This window comes from Schistocerca gregaria, chromosome 8 (genome assembly GCF_023897955.1).
Source record: "Schistocerca gregaria isolate iqSchGreg1 chromosome 8, iqSchGreg1.2, whole genome shotgun sequence".
Taxonomy (NCBI): Eukaryota; Metazoa; Arthropoda; class Insecta; order Orthoptera; family Acrididae; genus Schistocerca; species Schistocerca gregaria.
In genome coordinates, this window is record NC_064927.1 from 234,689,475 (window position 1) to 234,713,783 (window position 24,309).

The window sequence follows — 24,309 nt, forward strand, 5'->3', positions numbered from 1 at the left end:
CTTTATAATGGAAGGTGTTACTCAAAGGATTTCATAAGGCAATCTATTACTCTGGGAAGATGATTGTGTAGTATCTTTCAGTTCTAGTGCAGAGCAGCAGCTTCTTTCTAATGTAGCAAGGGTGATTCTAGGTACTCTTTAGACTGCCTTCTTGGAAGTGTAGTCACAGTGAGTGAGAATGCTATGGGAACAGCATTGCACTTCAGTTTCTTCTTGTCACCTAATTTTACTAGCTGGTCATCAGCTAGAAGTAGTACCACTCACAAGGGAATATGCAAACACAAAGATAAAAAGCCACACATTTAACATACAAAGCTAAATACTAAGACTACAGTGATAGTATTGAAAAAAACAGCCGTCCACTGTATGCAAACCATGAAAAAAATTGTTTGTCACCAGAATAAGTATTCGACTTTTACACTATGAATCTTGTACAAATGTTGCAAGCACATGCACTCATTTCAGTCCCCCCCACCACCAGCAGAGCATCTAATCATTATACTTTTATGCCATGAAAATAATGTTCTTTCACTTAGCTTCTCTCTCTCTCTCTCTCTCTCTCTCTCTCTCTCTCTCTCTCTCTCTCTCTCTGTATGTGGTACTTAGTTGCCATTTTGTAATTTTGTTCACTGGAATCCTAGAGAACTTTGTTTGGTAAAATAGTATCGTGAAACATAATACTACTATTTCTCCTGCAAGTCACTCTCCTACACGTCAAACAAACCTGTAACCATTCTTGAGTCCTTCTTTGTGTATGTCTGATATCTCATATTTGTTCTATTTGGAATGGGTCTCACATGCTTCAGAAATATTTCAGGGTGTTCTGGAAGCAATCGCCTTTGTAGGCTGACTGCAATTTCTCAGCATCCCATCAATGAACTTGCTAGGTGCTTACACTCGATTGCATTTGTGTGGACATCTCTTTCATACCACTGAAAATTGTTACACACAGATACCTTTATAAGCTGACATGGCTGAGCTACGATTCACGGATGTTGTAGTCAAATAATACTACATTTTTGTCTTTTGTGAAGTTCATAATTTTGGGTTTCTGTACATTTAGAGAAGTGCACCACTTTGATATCCTGATCTGGCTGAATATCTGTATAGATATAGACCCCCCCCCCCCATCTCCCCTGCCGAAAGTCCTATTTCATTATAGATAACTGCATCACCATAAAAAGTCCAATGTTACTAAGGATATTATCTGCCATGTCATTAATACACAATAAGAACAAGTTTCTGAACACACATCCCTGTGGCATACCTGTGGTTTAGTCTATATAAGCGAATGACTCTCTGCTGAAAATAACATCCTGGGTCCTTCATACCAAGAAATCCTCAATCCAGTCACAAAAATTGGGTAATAACTCACAGTACTGTGTTGTCCCTGCCACGACCTTTAGGATCTCATGAGACAAAAGCAAGATTTTCATTTCACATTAATGATGTTTTCAGAATCCATGCCAGTTGGCATGGAGAAGATCAGTCTGTGTAAGAAGCCTCATTACATTTCTGCTCAGAATTGTTCTAAGGTTTCACACAGATTTTGTAAGTGGTGGGCTTGACAAGAGAGTCCTAAGAAACAATAATAAATTTTATCCCTAATACCACTTACAACATATAACTTGATAACCTACTCCTGACAGAAAAATATCATACTGAATGACAACAAACACACCTGACTTCTTAGAGAATATCTATATGGAAACTCGTATCAGTGACCACAAGGCAGGTATAGAAATAATGTATGTACAATGTACAACTACAGTGTCCAGCCACATTAATGTGACCATCTCTCAAAAGCCTGAATATCCACCTTTTGCAGTGCAGATTACTGCAAGACATTCAGGAAGAGGATCAAATGAGGTTCTAGAAGGCACCGACAGGGTCATGGACAGTTATCCTTAAAGTTTCCTGGCACAGTTTCCACAGCGCTTACAGACCAATCATGATGGTCCCACAGATTATCAATTTGGTTTAAACCAGGGGAGTTCAGTGACTTAATCCTGGTGCTCTTTGAATCATGCATGTACACTGCAAGCTGTGTGACATGTAACACTGTCCAGCTAGTACATGCCATAAGCTCTCCAAGGACACGTGTGCTTGTGCTGATCCACTGCACCTTTCAGAATGATGAGAACACTCAGGGGATGGCACAAAACCATTCCTCAGACCATAACATTACCTGTTCCAGTATGGACCCTTCCGACAATTGTTGTAGGGTGTTAGCTTCCAGCCATTTGATGTCATACATGCCAATGGACATCTGTCCAATGGAACATAAAATATTATTCCCCTGCATAGGCCACAGGTCGCCACTCAGTGGATAGCCAACTGCAGTGTTTGCGTCCAAATTCCAGCCTTCGTTGCTGATGAACAGCAGTCAGCATGGGTTCATAAACCAGGCACCTGCTGTAGAGACTCATACGCATCAACATTCACTGAACAGTCATTGAGGAGACACTGTTGGTAACTCATTATTCCATTTGGGTGGTCAGTTGCTTAACAGTGGCACATCTAGTTGCCTGTACATATCTCCGCAGCCATCATTTACCTCTATCATCTATATCCCTGTGGTGTACCATATGTACCTTGGCGCAGGTTTTGGGAAGCACCATTTTGACATGCATGGTATACTTTAACCATGATGGCATGCAGGCAGTATACAAACTTAGGTATTTAAGAAATGCTTCCACCCCTGGTTTGAAAGCCAATGATCATGCCCTTTGCACATCAGATAAAACACACCATCACCGCATTATAACAATGGTTGTAATATTTTCCATTTCTACCCTGACATGAGTTACATACCCTCCAATGCTAGTGTTGTCACTTTTGAGTCATGATTGCACATTGACCTCTAACATAGGTGGTGGTCACATTAATGTGACTGGACTATGTAAAACAAAGAGAAAGATTTTTACCTTCAGCAAACCAGATGGCGAGGTAGTATTGTAAAATCTCAGGGAGGAACTTTTACCTTTTAGCTTCAGATAGGAGCATTTAGAGTAATTGATGGTCGAGTTCAGAATAACAGTTGACCAAGTACTAGTAAATGGCTCTAAGCACTGTGGGACTTAACTTGTGAGGTCATCAGTCCCCTACTGGTAAATACAACAGTACATGAGGCGAAGGAACCTTCACAGCGTTCGATCTCTGTAAACCAAAACTTCTAAAGAACCAGACTTCTGTAAAAGGTGTACAACAAACCATAGAGCTATACATTGGGAGATGCTGAACAAAACTCATTTGGATGTCACAAAGGCAATGTATAAAGCCTTCAATGACTACCATAACGGAAATTTATCAAAGAATTCTCAAGTAACCTAATGAATTTTAGTTGTACGTGTAGTGGTACATACAGAAACTGAAATAGAGTTCAACAAAAAAGTAGTAATGATCAACTCACGTTTAGAAACGTTTCCTTTACAAAGGCATATGTTGCAGTACTGCCCAAGTTTTATTCTCACACCACTGCAAAGATGAGTGATGTAGACAGCGGCATCTATGATATTTAAAAGCCAGTTCAAGAACATTTTGCCACAAATGCGACGTATCATTTGGCGCCTCCACCCACAGTGCTCGGTTCCTATTTGAGCTAGGAACAAGAGGCAAAAAGCTTTTGGTTTAGCCTGGAACAGCGGCCGTTTCTTTCGCCATTCGAACACCTGTCTTATTGTAGATGTGTTACAGTATATTAAGCATGGTTTGAACGCCGAACTGGATCTGAAGTCGAGGAAAATTGTGTGAATACATTCATTCCTTTTCCAAAAGATTTAACTGAGCTGAAATTAATGCTCAGCTAATGGCAATATTTGTCCGTGCAATATTGTGATTTTATGTGCAAAAAATGAAAATAAAAGTAGAAAATTAAAAAATCTGGGAGGTTTTTAATGTGGTGCACTTCTATAATTTAAACTTGCACGAATCAGCTCAAACTTTGCACGAACGTAGATAAATGGACAAAGACGGAACGATTTTTTTTATGTAATAACCTCTATCCGTTTTCGAGATACGACGGTTTAAAGTCGCTCTGCATGTACCACGTAAAATTCGTTCTTACATTAATAGAATGCGCGGATATGGTTTAAAGTCAATAAAATAAATAAAATAGATGCATGCTTACCATAAAACTGAAAACTTGGTTCCAAAAATTCGGATTTTCCGTGAAAAAAATCACCTATTTTGTGAGGCTTTTTACTCGTGCCCCGTATATGTTTCAAACTTACGAGAATCGGCTTATTTTTTTAAGAAGATAGACGAATACATGTAATTAATTGTCGTCTTGTTACGGCGTTGCCCATTGTCACTATATAAGCAACATGGCTCGAAATACAATTTAAAAACCTATTACGGATTAGACGTCGCCAGACTCAACAAAAAAACTACATTAGTTACGGTATAATATCAAAATTACTATAGAGTAAAAGTTGGGAGCCAGAATGAAAAATCCTCCTACCAGAGCACAAAAAAGGCGAATACGTTCTGGGCACAGTCAGTGACGTAAAAGAAGTGGACTAGCTCTTCGACTTATTTGGCAGCTTCAAAGGCTTGTAAATCAAAACATCTTGACATATTCGCACTTGTTACGAGTTAATACTAATTCCCCAGCACCATTAGCTCTTTCTTAACTGTAAGGTTTTCGCACATCTGCACCTTCAATTTATAAGCTGAAGTCCCTGAACTTGTGCGCAAAATGCAGATTTGCCAGCCGTAGTATATCATATAGGAAACATATGGCTGGACGCTAAAGCAATTTTTTGATTTTCATTTTCTCTCTCTCTCTCTCTCTCTCTCTCTCTCTCCCCATCTCTCTCGGGGGTTCATCAATAACGCGAAGTATCCCGGAGTGGGGATGCATTCTGAACTTTAACGACACATTGTGTCATAGTGCATGACATAACAAATACCACGTCGGATGACATGATGGCACGTGTATCGTGTTACACAACATGGAATAACGTTGCTTTACCTGAAATCTTGTCGTTCTCATGCGTCTGGCGCCACTTTCACCTTGACCCCCCAATCTACTGCTTGTGCGCCTTGTGTCATCCTTTATAGATTTGTGATCGATATTTCAACCAAACTACATGAGGTTCAAAACGTATGTAAGCGGATGTCTTTAAAGGACCCTATCACATTGAGCTACTGCAAGGAAAAAGTCTTTGACCAAGTAAGCTACCACGTGCCTACGTTGTTTCGTTACCGGATGGTAGAACTCGTTGCACTTTGCGGTAGATAAAGTAACCACAAAGCAGATTCAGTTTTCTGTGCACGGATTGTGTCGTACTTTTGCTGGCAATCTTTATATTTAGAAAATTAGATCCATTTATTATGATTTTATAGTATAATGTAGATATGGTGACAGTTAATTACCTCCAGTTTCATTGTATTTATAGCAAATCGCTGAGAAACTGTTTTTTTCCCCTCGTGTGTGGAAGAAGATGCACATAATCTTAATTTTCTGGAGTTTACATAATATTTCAGTTGTAAACAAATACTTTTGCACATGTTGTTATGGTACCTCAATATTTGATTGACTCAAAACAGTTTCTACAAGACAGCACTGCACTCAAATGTTCTAGGCAGTTTTCACAGAAGCTGACTCACAAGCTAGTACATTCAGGTCAACTTTTTGAGATCAGTGAGCTACAAAGAGCACGGGATGCCGAGAGAGAATTTTTCAGGGCACGTAGTATTTTGTTGGTAAGTCATTAAATTCTCAAAATAAAATCAATTTATTATGATACTATAGTGTAACACACAGTAGATACGGTAACAATAATCTGCTTCCCCCTTCACTGTATCTAGTGCGAATCAGGCTCGAGCCCTTCTGAGATGTTTGTTTTGGGAAATGTGTTTGGCGACATTGGCTCCTACGCTGAGTATGAAGAATATGCAGAAACAGAGTGTGCTCTAATAGGAACTTTCAGAGGCACCAATAACCACAAAACACAGCAGTGTTTTGATGAAGTTCAGTCAAACAGTGAAGGAGTATAAGAATGTATTTCTAAATTTTAACCAGATTCTGAAATTTCTAATATGTCTGGACTTACTCCATATCAGATGAAGTTCTCTAAACAGGGAATGGCTCCATGTAAACTTAACAATCAAAATTTTTACTACCAGTTTTTCCTATAGTTCCTGTGAATTTGCACTCCCCTTTAGGCGTGATTCGATAAATTTTTCTATTACTTCATTGATGTCTATACAGGGTGTGACAAAAAGGTACGGCCAAACTTTCAGGAAACATTCCTCACACACAAATAAAAGAAATATGTTATGTGGACATGTGTCCGGAAACGCTTAATTTCCATGTTAGAGCTCATTTTAGTTTCGTCAGTATGTACTGTATTTCCTCGATTCACCGCCATGATTTTATACGGGATACTCTACATGTGCTGCTAGAACATATGACTTTACAAGTACAACACAACATGTGGTTCATGCACGATGGAGCTCCTGCACATTTCAGTCGAAGTGTTCGTACGCTTCTCAACAACAGATTCGGAGACCGATGGATTGGCAGAGACGGACCAATTCCATGGCCTCCACGCTCTCCTGACCTCAACCCTCTTGACTTTCATTTATGGGGGCATTTGAAAGCTCTTGTCTACGCATCCCCGGTACCAAATGTAGACTCTTCGTGCTCGTAATTGTGGACGGCTGTGATACAATACGCCATTCTCCAGGGCTGCATCAGCGCATCAGGGATTCCATGCTACGGAGGGTGGATGCATGTATCCTCGCTAACGGAGGACGTTTTGAACATTTCCTGTAACAAAGTGTTTGTCACGCTGGTACGTTCTGCTCCTGTGTGTTTCCATTCCATGATTAATGTGATTTGAAGAGAAGTATTAAAATGAGCTCTAACATGGAAAGTAAGCGTTTCCGGACACATGTTCACATATTTTCTTTCTTTGTGTGTGTGAGGAATGTTTCCTGAAAGTTTGGCAGTACCTTTTTGTAACACCCTGTATACTTTACAGGACTAGTTTTCCTGCTGCGAATAATAAACCTCCACCATATTCAAAATTTATTTATATCGTGGCCAATGAGCTACGTGGAAATTTTTGCTGAAAACTGAACATCGGGCCGACACCATGCACAAAAATATAATCAGCATTCCGATGAATGCAGTTCAGGAATGGGCTGATGATAAGCCTACAGCAGGTACACCAAGAAGATAAGCGTTTTACAGCACAAGAAACAACTAAAACGTAGGAAGATAGCATGCACTACCTGAAATGTAGCCTTGTGCAGATGGTGCTTTGGACCTGCCACCAGCAAAACTAAGCAACGGAACAAATCTGGTTTGTGTGTGTGTGTGTGTTTTTTTATGGTTTTAATGCGTGTACATAAAATAACAAAAGATAACAACAAACAAAGCTTTTGTTGCCTCTGTTTACTGTTGTTTTAATAAAAGATCCCATTTTCGCGATATGGTTAAAATATCGACCATAGAAATGGATTGTGGTCAATAGTTTGCCAAGCATAAAAATTTATGATAATTAGTGCCACAGGATTTTTCAAAACGTTAATATTTCATATATATCTGGGTATGATCGAAAGTTTTGCCCTACAGAGGGTTTTTAGCTCTTGGGCGTTTACAAAAAGATGAAATTCCGTTTTCACCACAAAGATGATGAATAAGTGGGTTCAGCTGGTTGTTTGGTGTGTGCGGCTAAAATTATATATTCGTCAGTTTTCACTACAATCTCGGAAACTGTAGTGTATTTATCATTACTGCTGTATTTATCATTACTGCTTTTTCCTCACTGGATTAACGGATATAACTTTTTTGTTACGTCACAATTAAGTAGCAAGTTTGACCGAAAAACATAATATCGAATCAATGTTCATGCCGAATTAACAATTCTAAAGCAGATTAGACTTACACAGAATACTTGTATGAAACCACTAAAGAGGTTAGAAAGAATACAGGGTGAATCTACCGAGAGGAAACTATCATACGTCATACAACAGGTTCCTCGACCATGCCCTTCACAGGGGTTTGCAGAGTATCGATTTACTACGGGGAGGGGAGAGAACAGGGGATGGTGTTGCTTCACTCCACCCCCGTATAGAGCATAACCAGCATATGGAGCCATAGGTGACCCATAATGTGTGTTCTCTTTTAAATCAATGTGTGAAATTTAAAAGCACGCACCAGCTTAAATTAACTGCAGTGGATAGCTTTCGTGGAAGTACACTAATCATCAGATGGTTGTAAAAGTGATTCGTTGACGCGAATGCTCGTTCGTTACGTACGGCCTACGTCGCGGCAAAATAAAAGATACTTCTGTTTTACAACAGGGATAAAACTATCAGTTTTAGTATTTCAAAGTACAAATGGCAGATGTTACTTCCTATCATCTTATTAGCAAGACTCACGACTTTTTAATATTCACATCTTATAAATTTCGAAGAATGATTGCTTGCCTGGCCACAACATTCACTCACTGGATTATCTGAAAACAATAACAAGAAAGTAAAAACACACAATGCACGACGGCTGTTGTGACACAGTTTGCCAAAAGCACAGATAAACAAGTCTAACATCCCGTAAATGAAATACGCACCACACATTGAAAAATTACAATCATTTACGAACATCTAGTGAACTTACATTCTGCATACGTGCCGGAAATGAGAAAATGCACGGCACTGCACCGTCTCTAATACGAACACACAATAACGACGTTCGATCAATGTCAGCTTCACGGAAATGATCGGAACATATTTTGCTAGATTTTGTCGGTTCCCAGTCTTTTCGTCGCAATGCCTTGATCCACAAGCGTCTCAATGCGTTGTCTTTCGGGAAGCTAAATGTCGTAAACACAAAAATTTGAAATCGTGAAGTTAAAAAAATAGAAACAAAGTCAATGCTTCAACCAAATATTAGCTTAGCTGAAGCCTTTACCTGTGGAACGTAGCACCTGACTTTCCGCTTCTATTTGTGCAACCGTAGGCAACACAAGTAACCATTTTCACAAAATTTATGTTTCACAGAATAACACGTACACTCCACGCCCGACGTTTTGGGCTAACAAACATGACGGAGTGCAGCCACTACTGGCGGATAACATTAAGGTGCGACCACAGGATGCCTTTTTCTGTTCAACTTTGCACATGCGCCAACATTTCCGGAAGCGCAGCTACGCATGCGCATGCCTCATTTCCCCGAAATGGGGGCTGTGCGTAAGGGCGCATTACTTCCCGGATTTACCATACGACAGGCAGGTGTGGTCGATGTGTGTTTCGTAGTGTAGTGCGTTGAGTTGGGATGGAGGTGGTTGTTGAAATAATCGGTTTTCGGTTACACAGTTTTTTTATCTTTAGCTTAATCCGACCGTTAAAACTGCTCAAAATAACCGGTTTCTGAAATTTACATTTTTTTGCCATTATTTTCAACAATAAACACAGACATCGAACAAAGATTGAAAAATTTCGTCATACTTCCGCAATGTAAGTTTCAAGATACACAGATTCAAAAAAGGGCCAATAAAAGAAAACTTACTCCGTCCAATGTTCGCTGCTTCTCTCGAAAAGTAATTAGGGGTTGAATACAAAAAAAATAAATAAATAAAATTCACCACTATTCTCCTACTGGTACTAATTTTTAAATATCTGTTAAAAATAACATTACAATCAAGGATCATAGCACTATTTCGAATAGTCAGTGCTAATGGATGAAAATTGAGGTTGGAAAACTTTATGTTTTAGCAATCAGTTAATTTCGATTTTTGTTAAAAATGATTTGATAGGTTTTCAACTTATAACTGTTGTCGTAAATTACTTTCTATTTGATTATTTCATAGAAGTCGTGGATAAATAATAACCTTTTGTTTAAAATTTGCAGCGTTCTTTTTCTATAACTATTTCTTAGGAAATGTATCCACAATTTTTATTGCAATTTGAATAAATTGATTTTTTACTAACAAAACCAAAATTGCTCTTCCAAAATATTCAAATTAACAATTAAATACAATACAAAATATACTAGTTCTAAAATGTGTTGACCTATAAGTTGACTGCTTTGGTAAGAAACATCATCATTCAAAGACGATAACAATCCAGCCAAACTGGATTTAAAAAAAAGTTTTATCTAAAACCAAAAATTTTAACGCTACAGCTATGGCAAATTGAAATATCCCTTATATACCGGTTGTCAGTAAAATAGAAAAATACCTGGTTATAACAGAGGTCAAAAAAATATCGGTTATTCAGAACTAAAATACTGATTTCAGTTTTACCTGGTAGGTTCTTTCCGTCCCTAGTGTTGATGCTGTAATGTCTCTTGACTCCAAATAAAAGACGTAGAACTTTATATACTATAATAGACAAGAGAGCTCGTATGGAATGCCGCTTTAAAGATCATTTGAATAAAAATTTGCAACGTCAAGTATTAGGCTGTCTTCGATCATATTACTGTGGAGAATACCATGTCTCAGAGTAGGAAATTAGAGAAGAAACAGCCTATGGATCCATGAAAAGCGCATATGAATACTTTGGGCGGATATTAATGTTACAGCGAATTGACAGCACAACACTTCAAGAGTCTGACATCTGAACAGATGAAAATATGGTACAGGTGGAACTGCTCAACAAGCTACAGCACTGGTTGGTTGGTTGATTGATTGTGGTTGAAGGGACCAAACAGAAAGGTCATCAGTCCTTTGTTTCAAGGTGGCCCATTCGGACGGATTTACATCTTAGAAGAGTCATAACGATAAAAGGTAAACGGCTAAAAAACGTAGAAGTGCAGTCGTGTTGTCAATGGTGAAGACAAAACGACGAAAGTCAGCAAGTGAGGAACCCCAAGGCTATGCTGGAGGCAGGAAATTACCATCCCTGGTGCAGTACAAGCAAGACCACTTGCTATTCAAAAGCGTTCAACCGCTAGAATGTAAAAGTGTGTGTTGTAAAAGGAGATTAACCAAATCTAAAAAGAGTACGGCGGAGTCCGTATTTAGAGCGCAGAGCCAAAAGAAGCGGGCATTCCACAAAAAGGTGGGCTGCTGACTGGAAGGCCCCACAAGCACAAAGTGGGGGTGGCTCATTACGCAAAAGAAAACCATGGGTTAGCCTGGTATGGCCGATGCGGAGACGCCACAGGGTGGTCGAGTCCTTTCGGGAGAGGCGGAAGCAACAACACCACGGGACAGGTGTCATGTTAATCGCACAAAGTTTATTAGACATGGGGGGTAGCCTCCCAAGAGTTGGCCCATGATGATTGTGCGAAGTGGGATTTGATATGAAGCCTTAAATCCGCCGCAGGACGGGTTACAGGGAAAGAGGGGAGGGGGGGGGGGGGGGTGACTGCCAAACGATTACCTGGGATACCCACATTGCCAGGGACCCAAAGGAAGTCAACGGAACAAGCAGCACGGTGAACATCAGCGAGGCAGTCATGGATGGCCGAGACCAAGCGATAGCGGGAAAAACACTGGTCAATAGCCTGAAGGCCACTCATTGAATCAGTACATAACAAAATGCGGTTGAGTTGGGACTGTTTAACAAAAGTAAGGGCCTGGGAAATTGCCATCAGTTCTGCAGTAAACACCCCACATGCAGTTGGAAGGAGATGACTTTCCATGCCAACAGAGGACGTGAAGGCATAGCACACACAAACAACAGATTTAAGCCATGGGTGTAAAAAACAACAGCATCCCGAAACTCCCATAACATTCGGCGGAAAAAAACAGAACACCATCAGGGGAATGGAATCTTTCAGACCTCGGCGGAGGTCCATCCGAATCCGAGGCCGAGGAACTAACCAAGAGAGGGGGGAGGTGGGGGGGGGGGGGTGTTGGGGAGGGAATGTGGGAGACGGGGCAAAGAAGGAAGCTGAAAATCACGGCGAAAAGACGCATGGCAGAGTCCAACCGGTAAACCCGCCTGAGGGCGGGAATCAGGTGGGCAACATCCTTTGTCTGTTTGTCTGTGAACAGAATAGAATAGGGAGGATGAGTGGAAGAAAACGGTCAGCGATTGCATAAGAAACCCGAAGCCGGGACTGCCGAAAACAAAGGGGGGAGGGTGATCCCAGCTACAACCAGGAGACTATCGACAGGGTTAGCAGAGAAGGCGCCGGTGGCCAAACGGATGCCACGACGGTGGATCGGATCCAGGAGGCGCAGTGTGGAAGCAGCAGCTGAACCATAGACTTGACAACCATAGTCCAAGTGAGACAGCACTAAAGCCCGATAAAGCCGGAGTGGAACGATCTGCACCCCAAAGGATGTGGACAAGGAAGCGAAGGACACTGAGTTTACGAAAACATCCTATCTTCAGAAGTCTGATATGAGAAGGCCAAGTGAGCTTGTTGTCGAAAAGAAGACCCCGGAAATGAAACTGTGGGACCAGGGTTAATCATTCTGCATCGAGATAGAGCTCCGGATCGGGGTGGGCGGTAGTGCGGCGACAGAAGTGGATCACCCGAGATTTTAAAGGAGAGAGTTGAAACCTGTGTGAAAGGGGTCCATGCAGAGGCACGCCGTATAGCACCCTGGAGTTGACACTCTGCAGAGGCCATCGATGAGGAACTAACCCAATGCAGAAATCATCCACATACAGAGCAGGGGTGACAAAAAGACCGACGGAGGCCACAAGTCCATCTACAGCACTACGGAACCCTGTGGGATGCCATTCTCCTTGGTCTGTGGAGATCTAAAAACAGTGCCAACCCGAACCCTGAACGACCGATGGAACAGTAACTGGTCGATAAAAATCGGGTGTGGGCCCCGAAGCCCCCACTCATGAAGCATAAGAAAGATATGATGGCGCCAAGCCGTGTCATAGTCCTTGCGAAGATCGAAAAATTCTGCAACCAAATGGCGGCGCTAGGAAAAAGCCTGCCAAACTGCGCATTCCAAGCAAAGTAAATGCTCGATCAGAGGCCATCCCTCTCGGAGACCACACTGGTATGGGGACAGTAGATCACAAGAATCGAGGACCCAACCAAGCCGACACCCATTCAAGTAACTCGCAAACAACATTTGTCACACTAATTGGCCGATAGCTTTCGACAAACAGGGGGTTCTTACCAGGCTTAAGGACAGTAACCACGATGCTATCCCTCCATTGAGAAGGAAAGTCACCCTGGAGCCAAATACATTTAAGCAACTAGAGAAGTTGTCGTTGTGGATCACTGAGATGTTGAAGCAATTGGTTATGAATGGAGTCTGGGCCAGGGGCCTTATCATGAGAAGGAGAAAGTGCGGAAAGAAGTTCCCATTCAGTTCGTTGTCAGATTCTGACTGACAAGGGGTAAAACATAAGGTGGAAGTTTCAGCCCGCTGTTTCTGGTGAAGGAAAGCAGCCGTATAGGAGGTTGATGCTGATGCTGCTGCAAAATGGGTCGCAAGATGTTCCTTGAGAATCAAGGGGGCTGTGCAAAGGCCATCTGGGAAGGCAAGGCCTGGGGAGGGTAGACTGCCGATGGCAACCTTGGAGAGAGCGAAGTGTAGCCAATTCCCGTGACATAGAAACAGTAGAACTGAGGGAAGAAACAAAGCGTTCCCAACACACCCGTTTGCTCCATTTGATTAAGTAACGGGCTTTGGCGCAAAGGCGTTTAAAGGTAATAAGACTGGCAACAGATGGGTGCCTCTTAGATATTGCATAGCTCGACGGCTATCACGGATGACAATGGCAATGGCCGTACTCCACCATGGGACTTGCCGGCGGCGAAATGGCCCAGATGAGCGTGGGACAGCAAGGCTAGCAGCGCTAATAGTCGCATCAGACACGTCACGTAGGACGTCATCAATACAACCAGACTAAGTGGAAGAAAAAACGACCTGAGCAGTATACAGAGGCCAATCGGCGTGTTGGAAAGACCAACGAGGTAACCTGTCCATCGGGGAGTGGGAAGGGAGCGAGAGAATGAACGAGAAGTGGTCGCTATCGCAAAGGTCGTCGTGTGGCGACCAGTGTAATGAAGGGAGGAAGGAGGGAGAAGAAAAAGAAAGATCAACGGCATAAAATGTTCCATGACCGGCACTGGAATGGTTAGGGGCACAAGTCGTGATCTGCAAGAAACTGGTCTATGAGAAGACCCCGACTAGATAGAAATGCACTGCCCCACAAGGGATGATGAGCATTAAATTCCCCGAGTAGGAGGAAGGGAGGAGGAAGTTGCTGAAGAAGGGTAGTTAACCCAGCAGGTGTAAGAGTCCTGCAAGGAGGGAGATAAAGATTGTCAACTATGACCCCAGAGTCCAAGTGGACCCTAACAGCAATCACTTCCAATGTCGTTTGAAGAGGAATCAACGTGCTAGCAACGTACAAACGCCACCAGATACCCGCAGGGGGCCAACCCGATTGCGACACAAAGCACGGAACGCACAGAAGGCCCACGAGTGATCGTCACAAAAATGCGATTCCTGTAGAACCACACACGCTGCAGAGTAAAACGAAATAAGAGATTTCAACTCCGGAAGGCGACGGTAATATCCACAATTCCACTGGATAACCACGTAACGATGATTCAAATGGGGCCGAACAAGCTAAAGCCAGTCATGTCGCTGGGTCACCATCCGTCACCGACAAGGAGGGGGCGACATCCATGAACAGTACGTCAGAGTCAGGTTGCGAAGGTGGGTACGGGACCTCTGTCAACACTAGAGGCTCCTTGTCCTGGGACTTAAAGGGGCAGCCGCAGCAACATCTGGAACAGAAAGACAGCGGGCGACCTGGGGGCCCACAGACCATGGCTCTCGTGTTCGTCATGTGGCAGCAGACATTTGGCCTGGAAGGTGCCGGGAAGAGGGGGTCCCGGGAGGGGCGCCCTTGACCGGCAGACGTCGAAGAAGTGGGAGAACTTCTACGACTGGGGAAAGGGGTGGCGCCTGGAGGGGAGGAGGTGGTACAGCACTGGTGCTAGAGAGAGAAACGAAGGGCACTGATGATGTAAAGAATGCAAAATTGTAAAACACAGCCTCCGTCCTAGTGGATTCTAGTGTCAACGGCATTACTGAATTTGTCGAGTACGATGATGATAACTTATATATAACATCTCCTGAATGAAATTGTATAAACAACTTTCTATAAAATCAAAATGACGTATTACAGAACAACTAAGTTTTCAGTTTCTGAAATAATCACTGAAACGCGTTGTTTTGAGATGCGAAATAAATCCCTCAAACTGGTATATAGGTCGCCAGTTGCCAGCTAAAGAAATGTTATTGCTAGCCTTATAGCTACATTTTCCTTAGCTGGAATTCTTAAATCTCGCTATGAAGATCTTTCCTGGAAATATATACCGTCTTGCGTTTACGTTCCCTGTCACCTTTCATCGCAAGAAACGCAACACAAATTGCCAAACAAAGAATAGAGGCGTAGCAGCCCTCTTGCGCAATGAGGCAACGTCTGGACAGGAGAATACGCGCCTGCTTGTGTGCGTCTTTAAAGTAATTTTTGTGCATACCCTTTCGTTCCTGGGCGTCAGTGATTGCGCACGAGGTAAGACGCATCGTTTGGACATGCCTTTTAAATACACAACATGAGGAAAAAGTGACGTCATTTTCACGTCACACGCTGTTTCTACTTTTGAAATAACTTGGGAGACCTCATATTGAAGATCGCCGTTCTTGTTAAAGCTCTTGTTTGATGGGTTCTTCTTTGTAACTTATGTTCTACGGATGTAATCTGTTTCCAAACACCAGCACATTGAGCATCTCTCGAAAACACATCAGTGCAAGTTCTTGTAGTAAAATGACGTCATATTAATAGTTAATGAATTTTTGTATTTGATTGATTTTGTATGATAACTTGCGAGTAATTGAAGTATGCCGTTTTAACGCAATGGTACACTGAAGATTTCTCAAAATACGCCGTTCTTGGTAGGAATTGTAACTAAATGTCAGGTAACGTCATATAGATGGTTAAAGCTTTCAGGTCTAACATAAACAGAAGCATATTCTGTACTATTCAGCGTTATGTACATACAGTATAAAAAAGCTCTCTTCTCACGAGTAAATAACTGTCCATGTCAGTAATTTATAAATTAACCATGAAACGTGCAAATTCTTTTAAATATTCAAAACATGTTGATCAGTTGGTGAAACAAACCACCACTCAGAAAAATAAGCATAGATCAACTGGCACATTTGAAAAGAAGTAAAGGTAGCCTTGTCTCAGCAAGCTATAACATATAAAACAAAATTTACAAGCTAACAGAGCTATTTTCCAAAACAAGAACGTCTTCAGTTAAAACTACATATGCAGACGAAATGTGTTTTGGCATTTGAACAGCCACGTTCCTGCCACCGTTTATTCTTGTTTTATGAGTTACTTTCAAGTGCTACGGACGAAGTTTATTTTTCTCACAGGGAATTGCAATTTTTCGCAAAAATTAGAACATATTTAAAATAACCAGCAAACTTATTAACCACTGTAAAAGCTTATCGTTAAATACTTTTCGTACTGTACGGGTAAATAACGAGTATGAGTTTGACACGTTCTCACTTTCACGTTCAAAGAAAGAAGGGGCCGCAACGGTTTCCAAAATTGCAATAAATGTACCAACTGAAGATACGAGCGACCTCTTTAATTAATCTGCTAGCTTGGTTACCCATCCTTTCTAATCGAAGATCATCTCCTGAAGCTAATTTTCAGAGTGTCTAAAACTAATCTTATGGTGTTGAGACCCTGCTTGAATATATACGTTATTGGATTTAATGTTGGTGGCTTCGTGTTCTTGCTTGTAATTCAGCAAGACGCCTAACTTTCTGGGTTGTTGAAGATGTATTAGGAAAAATAGTAGAACATTTTCTATAAATTTCAGAACTATTCTTGCAAGTTCTTTAATCCCTCCCTTACCCAAAGCTCTATTCCCATGAACGCAGAACTTTACACACATTTATCACCGAACAGCAAAATATTAGAAGTGCCAAGGCCCAGAAAGACAGCTGCGCTCCAAGTAGCGTGGCAGTGAATTCTGAATACGAGAAATGTGGCGCAGAAATCGGTATTATTGTTCTCAGACAGACTACTACTAGATGATAATACTTTTGATTTCTACTTTATGGTTGTGCCTGGCACTCATCAGCATACAATGACGGTGGTACTGAGAACCCCTAGCTGCTGCCAGACAATTGATGTCTACCAGAAAGAAGGGAAACTCAGTGCAGAGCCCTGCGGGACCCCATTCTATTTACTATTTGAGGGTAGGAGGTTACTGTGGGAAACACCAACTCGAACCCACAACGTACGATGTGTCAGAAAGCTCTGGATAAAAATCGGAAGCGGACCCCAGAGACCCTAGGGATGTGGTGTCATAAACCTTTTGCAGGTCGAAGAAGATAGCTATAATGTGTTGACATCGGGAGAGAGAGCTGTTCGGGTGGTAGAATGGTTCAGATAGCTCTGGACACTACGGGACTTAACTTCTGCGGCCATCACTCCCCTAGAACTACTTAAACCTAACGCACTAAGGACAACACACACATCCAAGCCCGAGGCAGAATTCGAACCTGCGACCGTAGCGGTCGCGAGGCTCCAGACTGTAGCGCCTAGAACCGCTCGGCCACCTCGGCCGGCTCGGGTGGCAGACTCCTGGAAAACCAGACTATCAGTAGTGGAACAGCCTTGGGGAAATCCACCCTGGGACAGGGCCATAATACCCTGAAATACAAAAGTCAACACAGCAGCCCACTCACCATGCATTCAAGCAACTTACACAGAACATTGGTGAGACTTATTGGGCGATAACTGTCCATCTCTAGAGGTTGCTTCCCGTGATTCAGTACTGGGACAATATGCTCTCTCGTCACTGCGATGGGAACTCACCCCTGCTCCAGATGTAGTTAAAGATGGCAAGGATATGACTGAAAATCCACCGGTACATGCTTGATCATTTGGTTGTGGATGTGGTTCAGCACTGAGGCTGTGTCAGAGCACTTGGGTAGGACACTGATGAATTCCCACCCATTGAATGATATGGATCCAAGTGGCGTGTAGTAAATGATAAATTGCTTTTGTTCCAGCTGCTGTTTTAAAACACAAAAGGCAAGTTTATAATTCTCAGATGCTGAGGCTTACGCACAGTGGATAGTAAAATATTCAGTGACTACGTCTAGGTTAGTGTAGACAGTGCCATCCAAGGTAATACCAGGTAAATTTCCACAAGTGTCTGATATCCCTAGAGACGCTTGATCCTGGCCCAAACCTGCGAATGTGGTCTGATGGTTGACATATACCGTTCCCAGCATTCTCACTTCCGTTTTTTATTAGGTGGCGACCCAGGGCACAGTGCTGCTTAAGGGCAATGAGGTGCTGCATCAATGGGTGTCGCTTATGGTATTGGAGAACCCGCCTACGATCTCCAATGGCCTCTGCGATTTTTTATGATCATCATTGGTTTGGTTTGTGGGGGTTAAAGGGACCAGACTGCTACGGTCATCGGTCCCATCCTCCAAATACTAAAAACACCCACAGAGAATAAAAACGATCAACAGACGTTAAGACAGACGACACAGAACAAGAAAAACGTAGACAAAGACCAGACAAGACAAACTAAAATCACACAGAGTGTGACGGTGGTTGGCCGACCATACAAACAAAAAGAGCAAAGCCAACCACCGAGAAACACATGGAAAAAAAAATCAGACAAATCGTAGGCCATAGGCCAGAATCAACACAAAATCACACACACTTACATTAAGCGATAAAATCCCCCTGCCCGAATAAAATGCAGCACTATGTCCGCTATGGAAGAGTCGTCAGATAAAAGGGCAGAGAGCGTATCAGGCAGCGCAAAAGTCTGCCTGAGCACACTTAAAAGGGCGCACTCCAACAGAATATGGACCACCGTCAAGGACGCCCCACAACGACAAAGAGGGGGATCCTCACGACACAGTAAATAACTGTGCACGAGTCGGGTGTGGCCAATGCGGAGCCGACAAAGGACGACTGATTCCCTGCGGTTGGCTCGCATGGATGACCGCCACACAGTAGTCGTCTCCTTGATACGGCGGAGTTAGTTTGGCACGGGCAGGTTGCGCCAATCAGTGTCCCATAAATCGACAACTTTGCAGCGTAATAGTGCCCGCAAATCAGTCGCTGGGAGGCCAGAGATGGTGCACTAGTGGCCTCTTTCGCCAGGGGGTCAACAGTTTCATTTCCGGGTATCCCAACATGGCCCGGGTTCCAAACAAAGACCACGGGCAAGAGTATGCAGGGACTCCTGGATAGCAATCATCAGACGAGAACGAGGGAAACACTGGTCGAGAGCTCGTAAACCGCTCAGGGAATCGCTACAGATAACGAAGGACTCACCTGAGCAGGAGCGGATATACTCTAGGGCACGAAAGATGGCGACCAGCTCAGCAGTGTAAACACTGCAGCCAGCCGGCAACGAAAGTTGTTCAGAATGGTCCCCTAGAGTTAGTGCATAACCGACTCGACCAGCAACCATCGAACCGTCGGTATAGACAACGCCAGAGCCCTGATACGTGGCCAGGATGGAATAAAAGCGGCGTCGGAAGGCCTCCGGAGGGACTGAGTCCTTCATGCCCTGTGCCAAGTCGAGCCAAAGGCAAGGGCGAGGCACACACCATGGGGGTGTACGCAGAGGGGCCTGGAAATGAGGTGGTACAGGGAAACACCAAAGCCCGAAGAGAAGCTGTTTGACGCGTATGGCGATCGGACAACCCGACCGGGGCCGACGTTCTGGCAGACGGACAACTGACTGCGAGAACGGGACGCGATAATTTGGATGCCCGGGCGAGCTAAAAACATGGGCAGCATAAGCAGCCAGTAATTGTTGGCGTCGTAACCTCAGTGGAGGGACACCTGCCTCCACAAGTATGCTGTCCACAGGGCTGGTCCGGAAGGCACCAGTGGCAAGGCGTAACCCGTTGTGGAGGATTGGGTCCAGCAGCCGCAACGCAGATGGGGATGCTGAGCCATAAGCCAGACTCCCATAGTCCAGACGGGACTGGATTAACGCCTGGTAAAGCCGTAGGAGAGTGGATCGGTCGGCGCCCCACCTGGTGTGACTCAGGCATCGCAGAGCATTTAGATGCCGCCAACACGCCTGTTTAAGATGCCGAATATGAGGCAGCCAAGTCAACCGGGCATCAAAAACCACCCCCAAAAACATATGTAACTCCACCACTGTAAGAAGCTCGCCGTCAAGAGAAAGCCGCGGCTCAGGGTGAACAGTGCGTCGCCGGCAGAAATGCATAACGCAGGTCTTGGCTGCCGAAAACTGAAAACCATGCGCTACAGCCCAAGACTGCGCCTTGCGGATTGCGCCCTGTAGCTGACGTTCAGCAGCTGCAATGTGAATAGAGCTGTAGTAAAGGCAGAAGTCGTCAGCATACAGGGAAGCGGAGACAGAATTTCCCACGGCCGCAGCGAGCCCGTTAATGGCTATTAAAAACAGACAGACACTTAGAACAGAACCCTGTGGCACACCGTTCTCCTGGACTTGGGAGGAACTATATGAGGCCGCGACGTGCACTCGGCAGAGGGCCCCGATGGCCCCATCCATGAAGCGTAGAAAGGATGTGATGACGCCATGTCGTATCATACGCCTTCCGTATGTCGAAAAAGACAGCGACCAGATGCTGACGGCGGGCAAAGGCAGTACGGATGGCCGACTCCAGGCTCACCAGATTGTCAGCGGCGGAGCGGCCTTTACGGAACCCACCCTGAGACGGAGCCAGAAGGCCCCGAGACTCCAGTACCCAATTCAAGCGCCGGCTCACCATCCGTTCAAGCAACTTGCAAAGAACGTTGGTGAGGCTAATGGGACGGTAGCTGTCCACCTCCAAAGGGTTCTTCCCCGGTTTCAGAATGGGGACAACAAGACTTTCCCGCCATTGCGACGGAAACTCACCCTCGACCCAAATGCGGTTGTAAAGGTCGAGGAGGTGTCGCTGGCAGTCCACTGAAAGGTGTTTCAGAATCTGAGAGTGGATGCTATCTGGGCCAGGAGTGGTATCAGGACAAGCTGCGAGGGCACTGCGGAATTCCCACTCACTGAATGGAACATTGTACAATTCAGGATGGTGGATGCAAAAAGACGTTCTATATAAGGAAAAAGGAAAAACTTTATTCAACTATGATAATAAGTACATATATCACCCTACAAATCAAATTTATTTTGAAATGGGCCTTCAACTTTGACCCAAATAAAAACACCCTCACTCGATGCAACACGTCTTCTGTTCCTAGTACGAAGAGATAACGACTTGTCACTGACGAGATAAGAAGTACCATAATCTCTATTAGGTACCTCATCAATATTTCATGTCATGTATGCAATAATTCCGACGTTCTATCCGCTCTTTAATGGAGCGGAAGCCCAAGGGGTAGTGGGCAGAAGCGGAATTCAGAGCAAAGTGCTCTGCCAAGCGGTTCGCAATGACGTCGGTGTCAGTACAAACTGCTCCATTCAATGAGAGCGCAGGGACGCTGACAGGGGTCCGATAGCCATAGAGGCGACGAATCTTGGCCTAAACCTGCGATGGAGTGACATGGAGGCCAATGGTTGACACATACCGCTCCCAGCACTCCTGCTTGCGTTGGCGGATAATGCGGCGGGCTCGCGCACGCAGCCGTTTGAAGGCGATAAGGTGTTCGATTGAGGGATGTCACTTGTAACGCTGGAGCACCCGCCGGCGAGCTTTAATCGCTTCAGCGATCGCAGGCGACCACCAAGGCACAGTCCGCCGCCGAGGGGACCCAGAAGAACGGGGAATGGCAGATTCTGCGGCAGTAACGATGCCGGTGGTGACCGATTGAACCACTGCATCACGGCAGTAACGATGCCGGTGGTGACCGATTGAACCACTGCATCAATGTCATCGTTAGAGAGACTCAATAGCGGCAGTGTAGGAGAACAAGTCCCAGTCAGCCTTATTCAGAGCCCATCTGCTAGGGCGCCCAGAAGACTGACGCTGTGGAAGATCGGAAAGTGGTCACTACCACAAAGGTCGTCATGCACTCTCCATTGGACAGACGGTAAGAGGCTAGGGCTACAGATCTAAAGGTCAATGGCGGAGTATGTGCCATGTGCCACACTGAAGTGTGTGAAGGCACCATCATTTAATATCGAGAGATCGAGCTGCGCCAATAAATGCTCAACGATGGCGCCTCGACCTGTTGCCACCGACCCACCCCACAGATGGTTATGGGCGTTAAAGTCGCCCAGTAACAAGAAAGGTGGCGGCAATTGCGCTATCAGAGCAGGCAGGACATGCAGCGCGACATCACCATCCGGTGGAAGGTAAAGACTGCAGACGGTAACAGCCTGTGGCGTCCACACCCGAACAGCGACAGCCTCTAAAGGTGTTTGGAGAGGTACAGACTCGCTGTGAAGAGAGTTCAGGACATATATGCAGACGCCACGAGACACCCTTTCATAAGCTGCCCGATTGTTATAGTAACCCCGGTAGCCACGGAGGGCGGGGGTTCGCATTGCCGGAAACCAAGTTTCCTGCAGAGCAATGCAGAGGAAAGGGTGAAGGCTGATAAGTTGGCGGAGCTCAGCTAGATGGTGGAAGAAACTGCTGCAGTTCCACTGGAGGATGGTGTTGTCCATGGCTGAGAGAGGCGTGACGGGACTGGGAAGGGAGATTACGCTGCTGGGTCACCTGCTGCCTCCGATTTAGCACCTGTGATAGTGCTTTCCATGGCGTCTGATGGACCGGCGAGATCGAGGTCCTCAGCAGATACCAGAATCTCCACCGCATCCTCAGACACAGAGCTGGAAGGTTGCGGTGGGATGGCTGCCACCGCGAGTTCCTTCGGCTGAGAGCTATTCTTGGGTTTCTCACGCCGTTCCTTGGTTCGCACCGGCTGGGAGGGCTTCACCGATTCAGTCTCCGGGACGGAGGAGGATCATGAAGCTCTACAACCAGCTGATTGCGGGCACTTACGCCACTGTCAGACTTAATCCTTCTCGCTGGCGGAAACCTGGGAAGGGAGGGACCCAAGGGACCCCTTGCGAGCGTGAGAAGCTGAAGAAGTTGGACACTTCTCCGGCTTAGAAGTGGGGACGGACGTCCCCGATGGGTGGGATGGTGTTGCTCCTGAGGTAGGTGGCGCAGGAGCAACCCGGTGGGTAGAGCCCCCACTTGCGAGGGGGCAGGAGGAGTTGTACTACTCGTCGATCCGGCCACAATTGGAGAAACTGACGGGGCTGGCACAGGTGTTGTAGCAGCAGCGTAGGAAGATGTCATTCTCACAGGATGGAGTCGGTCGTATTTCCTTTTGGCCTCAGTGTAGGTTAGTCGGTCCAGGGTCTTGTATTCCATGATTTTACGCTCTTTCTGGAAAATTCGGCAGTCTGGCGAGCAAGGTGAATGGTGCTCCCCGCAGTTGACACAGATGGGAGGCGGGGCACATGGAGTATTGGGATGTGATGGGTGTCCACAATCTCAACATGTGAGGCTGGAAGTGCAGCGAGAAGACATATGGCCAAACTTCCAGCACTGAAAAGCACCGCATCAGGGGAGGGATATAGGGCTTAATGTCACATCGGTAGACCATCACCTTGACCTTTTCCGGTAATTTATCCCCTTCAAAGGCCAAGATGAAGGCACCGTTAGCAATCTGATTTTCCTTAGGACCCCGACGAACGCGCCGGACGAAATGTACACCTCGGCGCTCTAAATTGGCGCGCAGCTCTTCATCAGACTGCAAAAGAAGATCCCTATGGTAAATAACTCCCTGGACCATATTTAAACTCTTATGGGGTGTGATGGTAACAGCAACATCCCCCAACTTGTCACAAGCGAGTAACCGTCGTGACTGGGCAGAGGATGCTGTTTGTATCAGGACTGACCCAGAGCGCATTTTTGACAATACCGTCCACCTCACCAAACTTGTCCTCTAAATGCTCGACAAAGAACTGAGGCTTTGTGGAGAGAAAAGACTCCCCATCAGCCCTCGTACAAAACTAAGAAGCAGGGCGAATAACTGCTACTGCCATCCTGAGACTTACGTTCCTCCCACGGTGTGGCCAGGGAGGGGAACGTTTTCGGATCGTACTTATGAGCGTTACACTGAGCCCGAGAACGCTTAGAGACTGCTGGCGGCTGGCCACCAGCGAGAGACGATGTACCACGCTTCATTGCGGGTCATCCGCCCTGATGCCACCTACTCCGACCAAGGGCCCTCCCCACGGGCGCCACCCAGCCACGGCAAGAGCCACCTGGCAGGATGGTCGTTGCCGGGAGTCCCGATACCCCAGGAGGATAGGCATCTACTCCTTGGCATACGTGGGGAGTTAACGGCACAGGCATCAGTAGAGCGATCCCTGTGTTGCCAGGGGGCTACAACCAACAG

The 24,309-nt window shown here is 45.1% G+C and overlaps 1 protein-coding gene across 3 annotated transcripts in view; it reads right to left on the minus strand.

The window, feature by feature from the left end:
- The window catches only part of LOC126284590 (histone-lysine N-methyltransferase SETDB1-like), a 318,415-nt gene that overhangs the window by 273,449 nt on the left and 20,657 nt on the right, over positions 1–24,309 (minus strand). Inside the window, exons 1-2 of one of the 3 annotated variants that reach the window (XM_049983631.1) lie at positions 8,927–9,132; positions 8,633–8,828 (exon numbers count right to left, since the gene is read on the minus strand). The exons of 1 other annotated variant lie outside the window; for it this stretch is intronic. In XM_049983631.1, coding sequence (XP_049839588.1) covers positions 8,633–8,828; positions 8,927–8,991 — 261 coding nt within the window. In that variant the 5' untranslated portion in view covers positions 8,992–9,132. Of the gene's footprint in view, positions 1–8,632; positions 8,829–8,926; positions 9,133–24,309 lie in introns of those variants that run through there. One more of the 3 variants, XM_049983632.1, reaches the window with a different exon arrangement.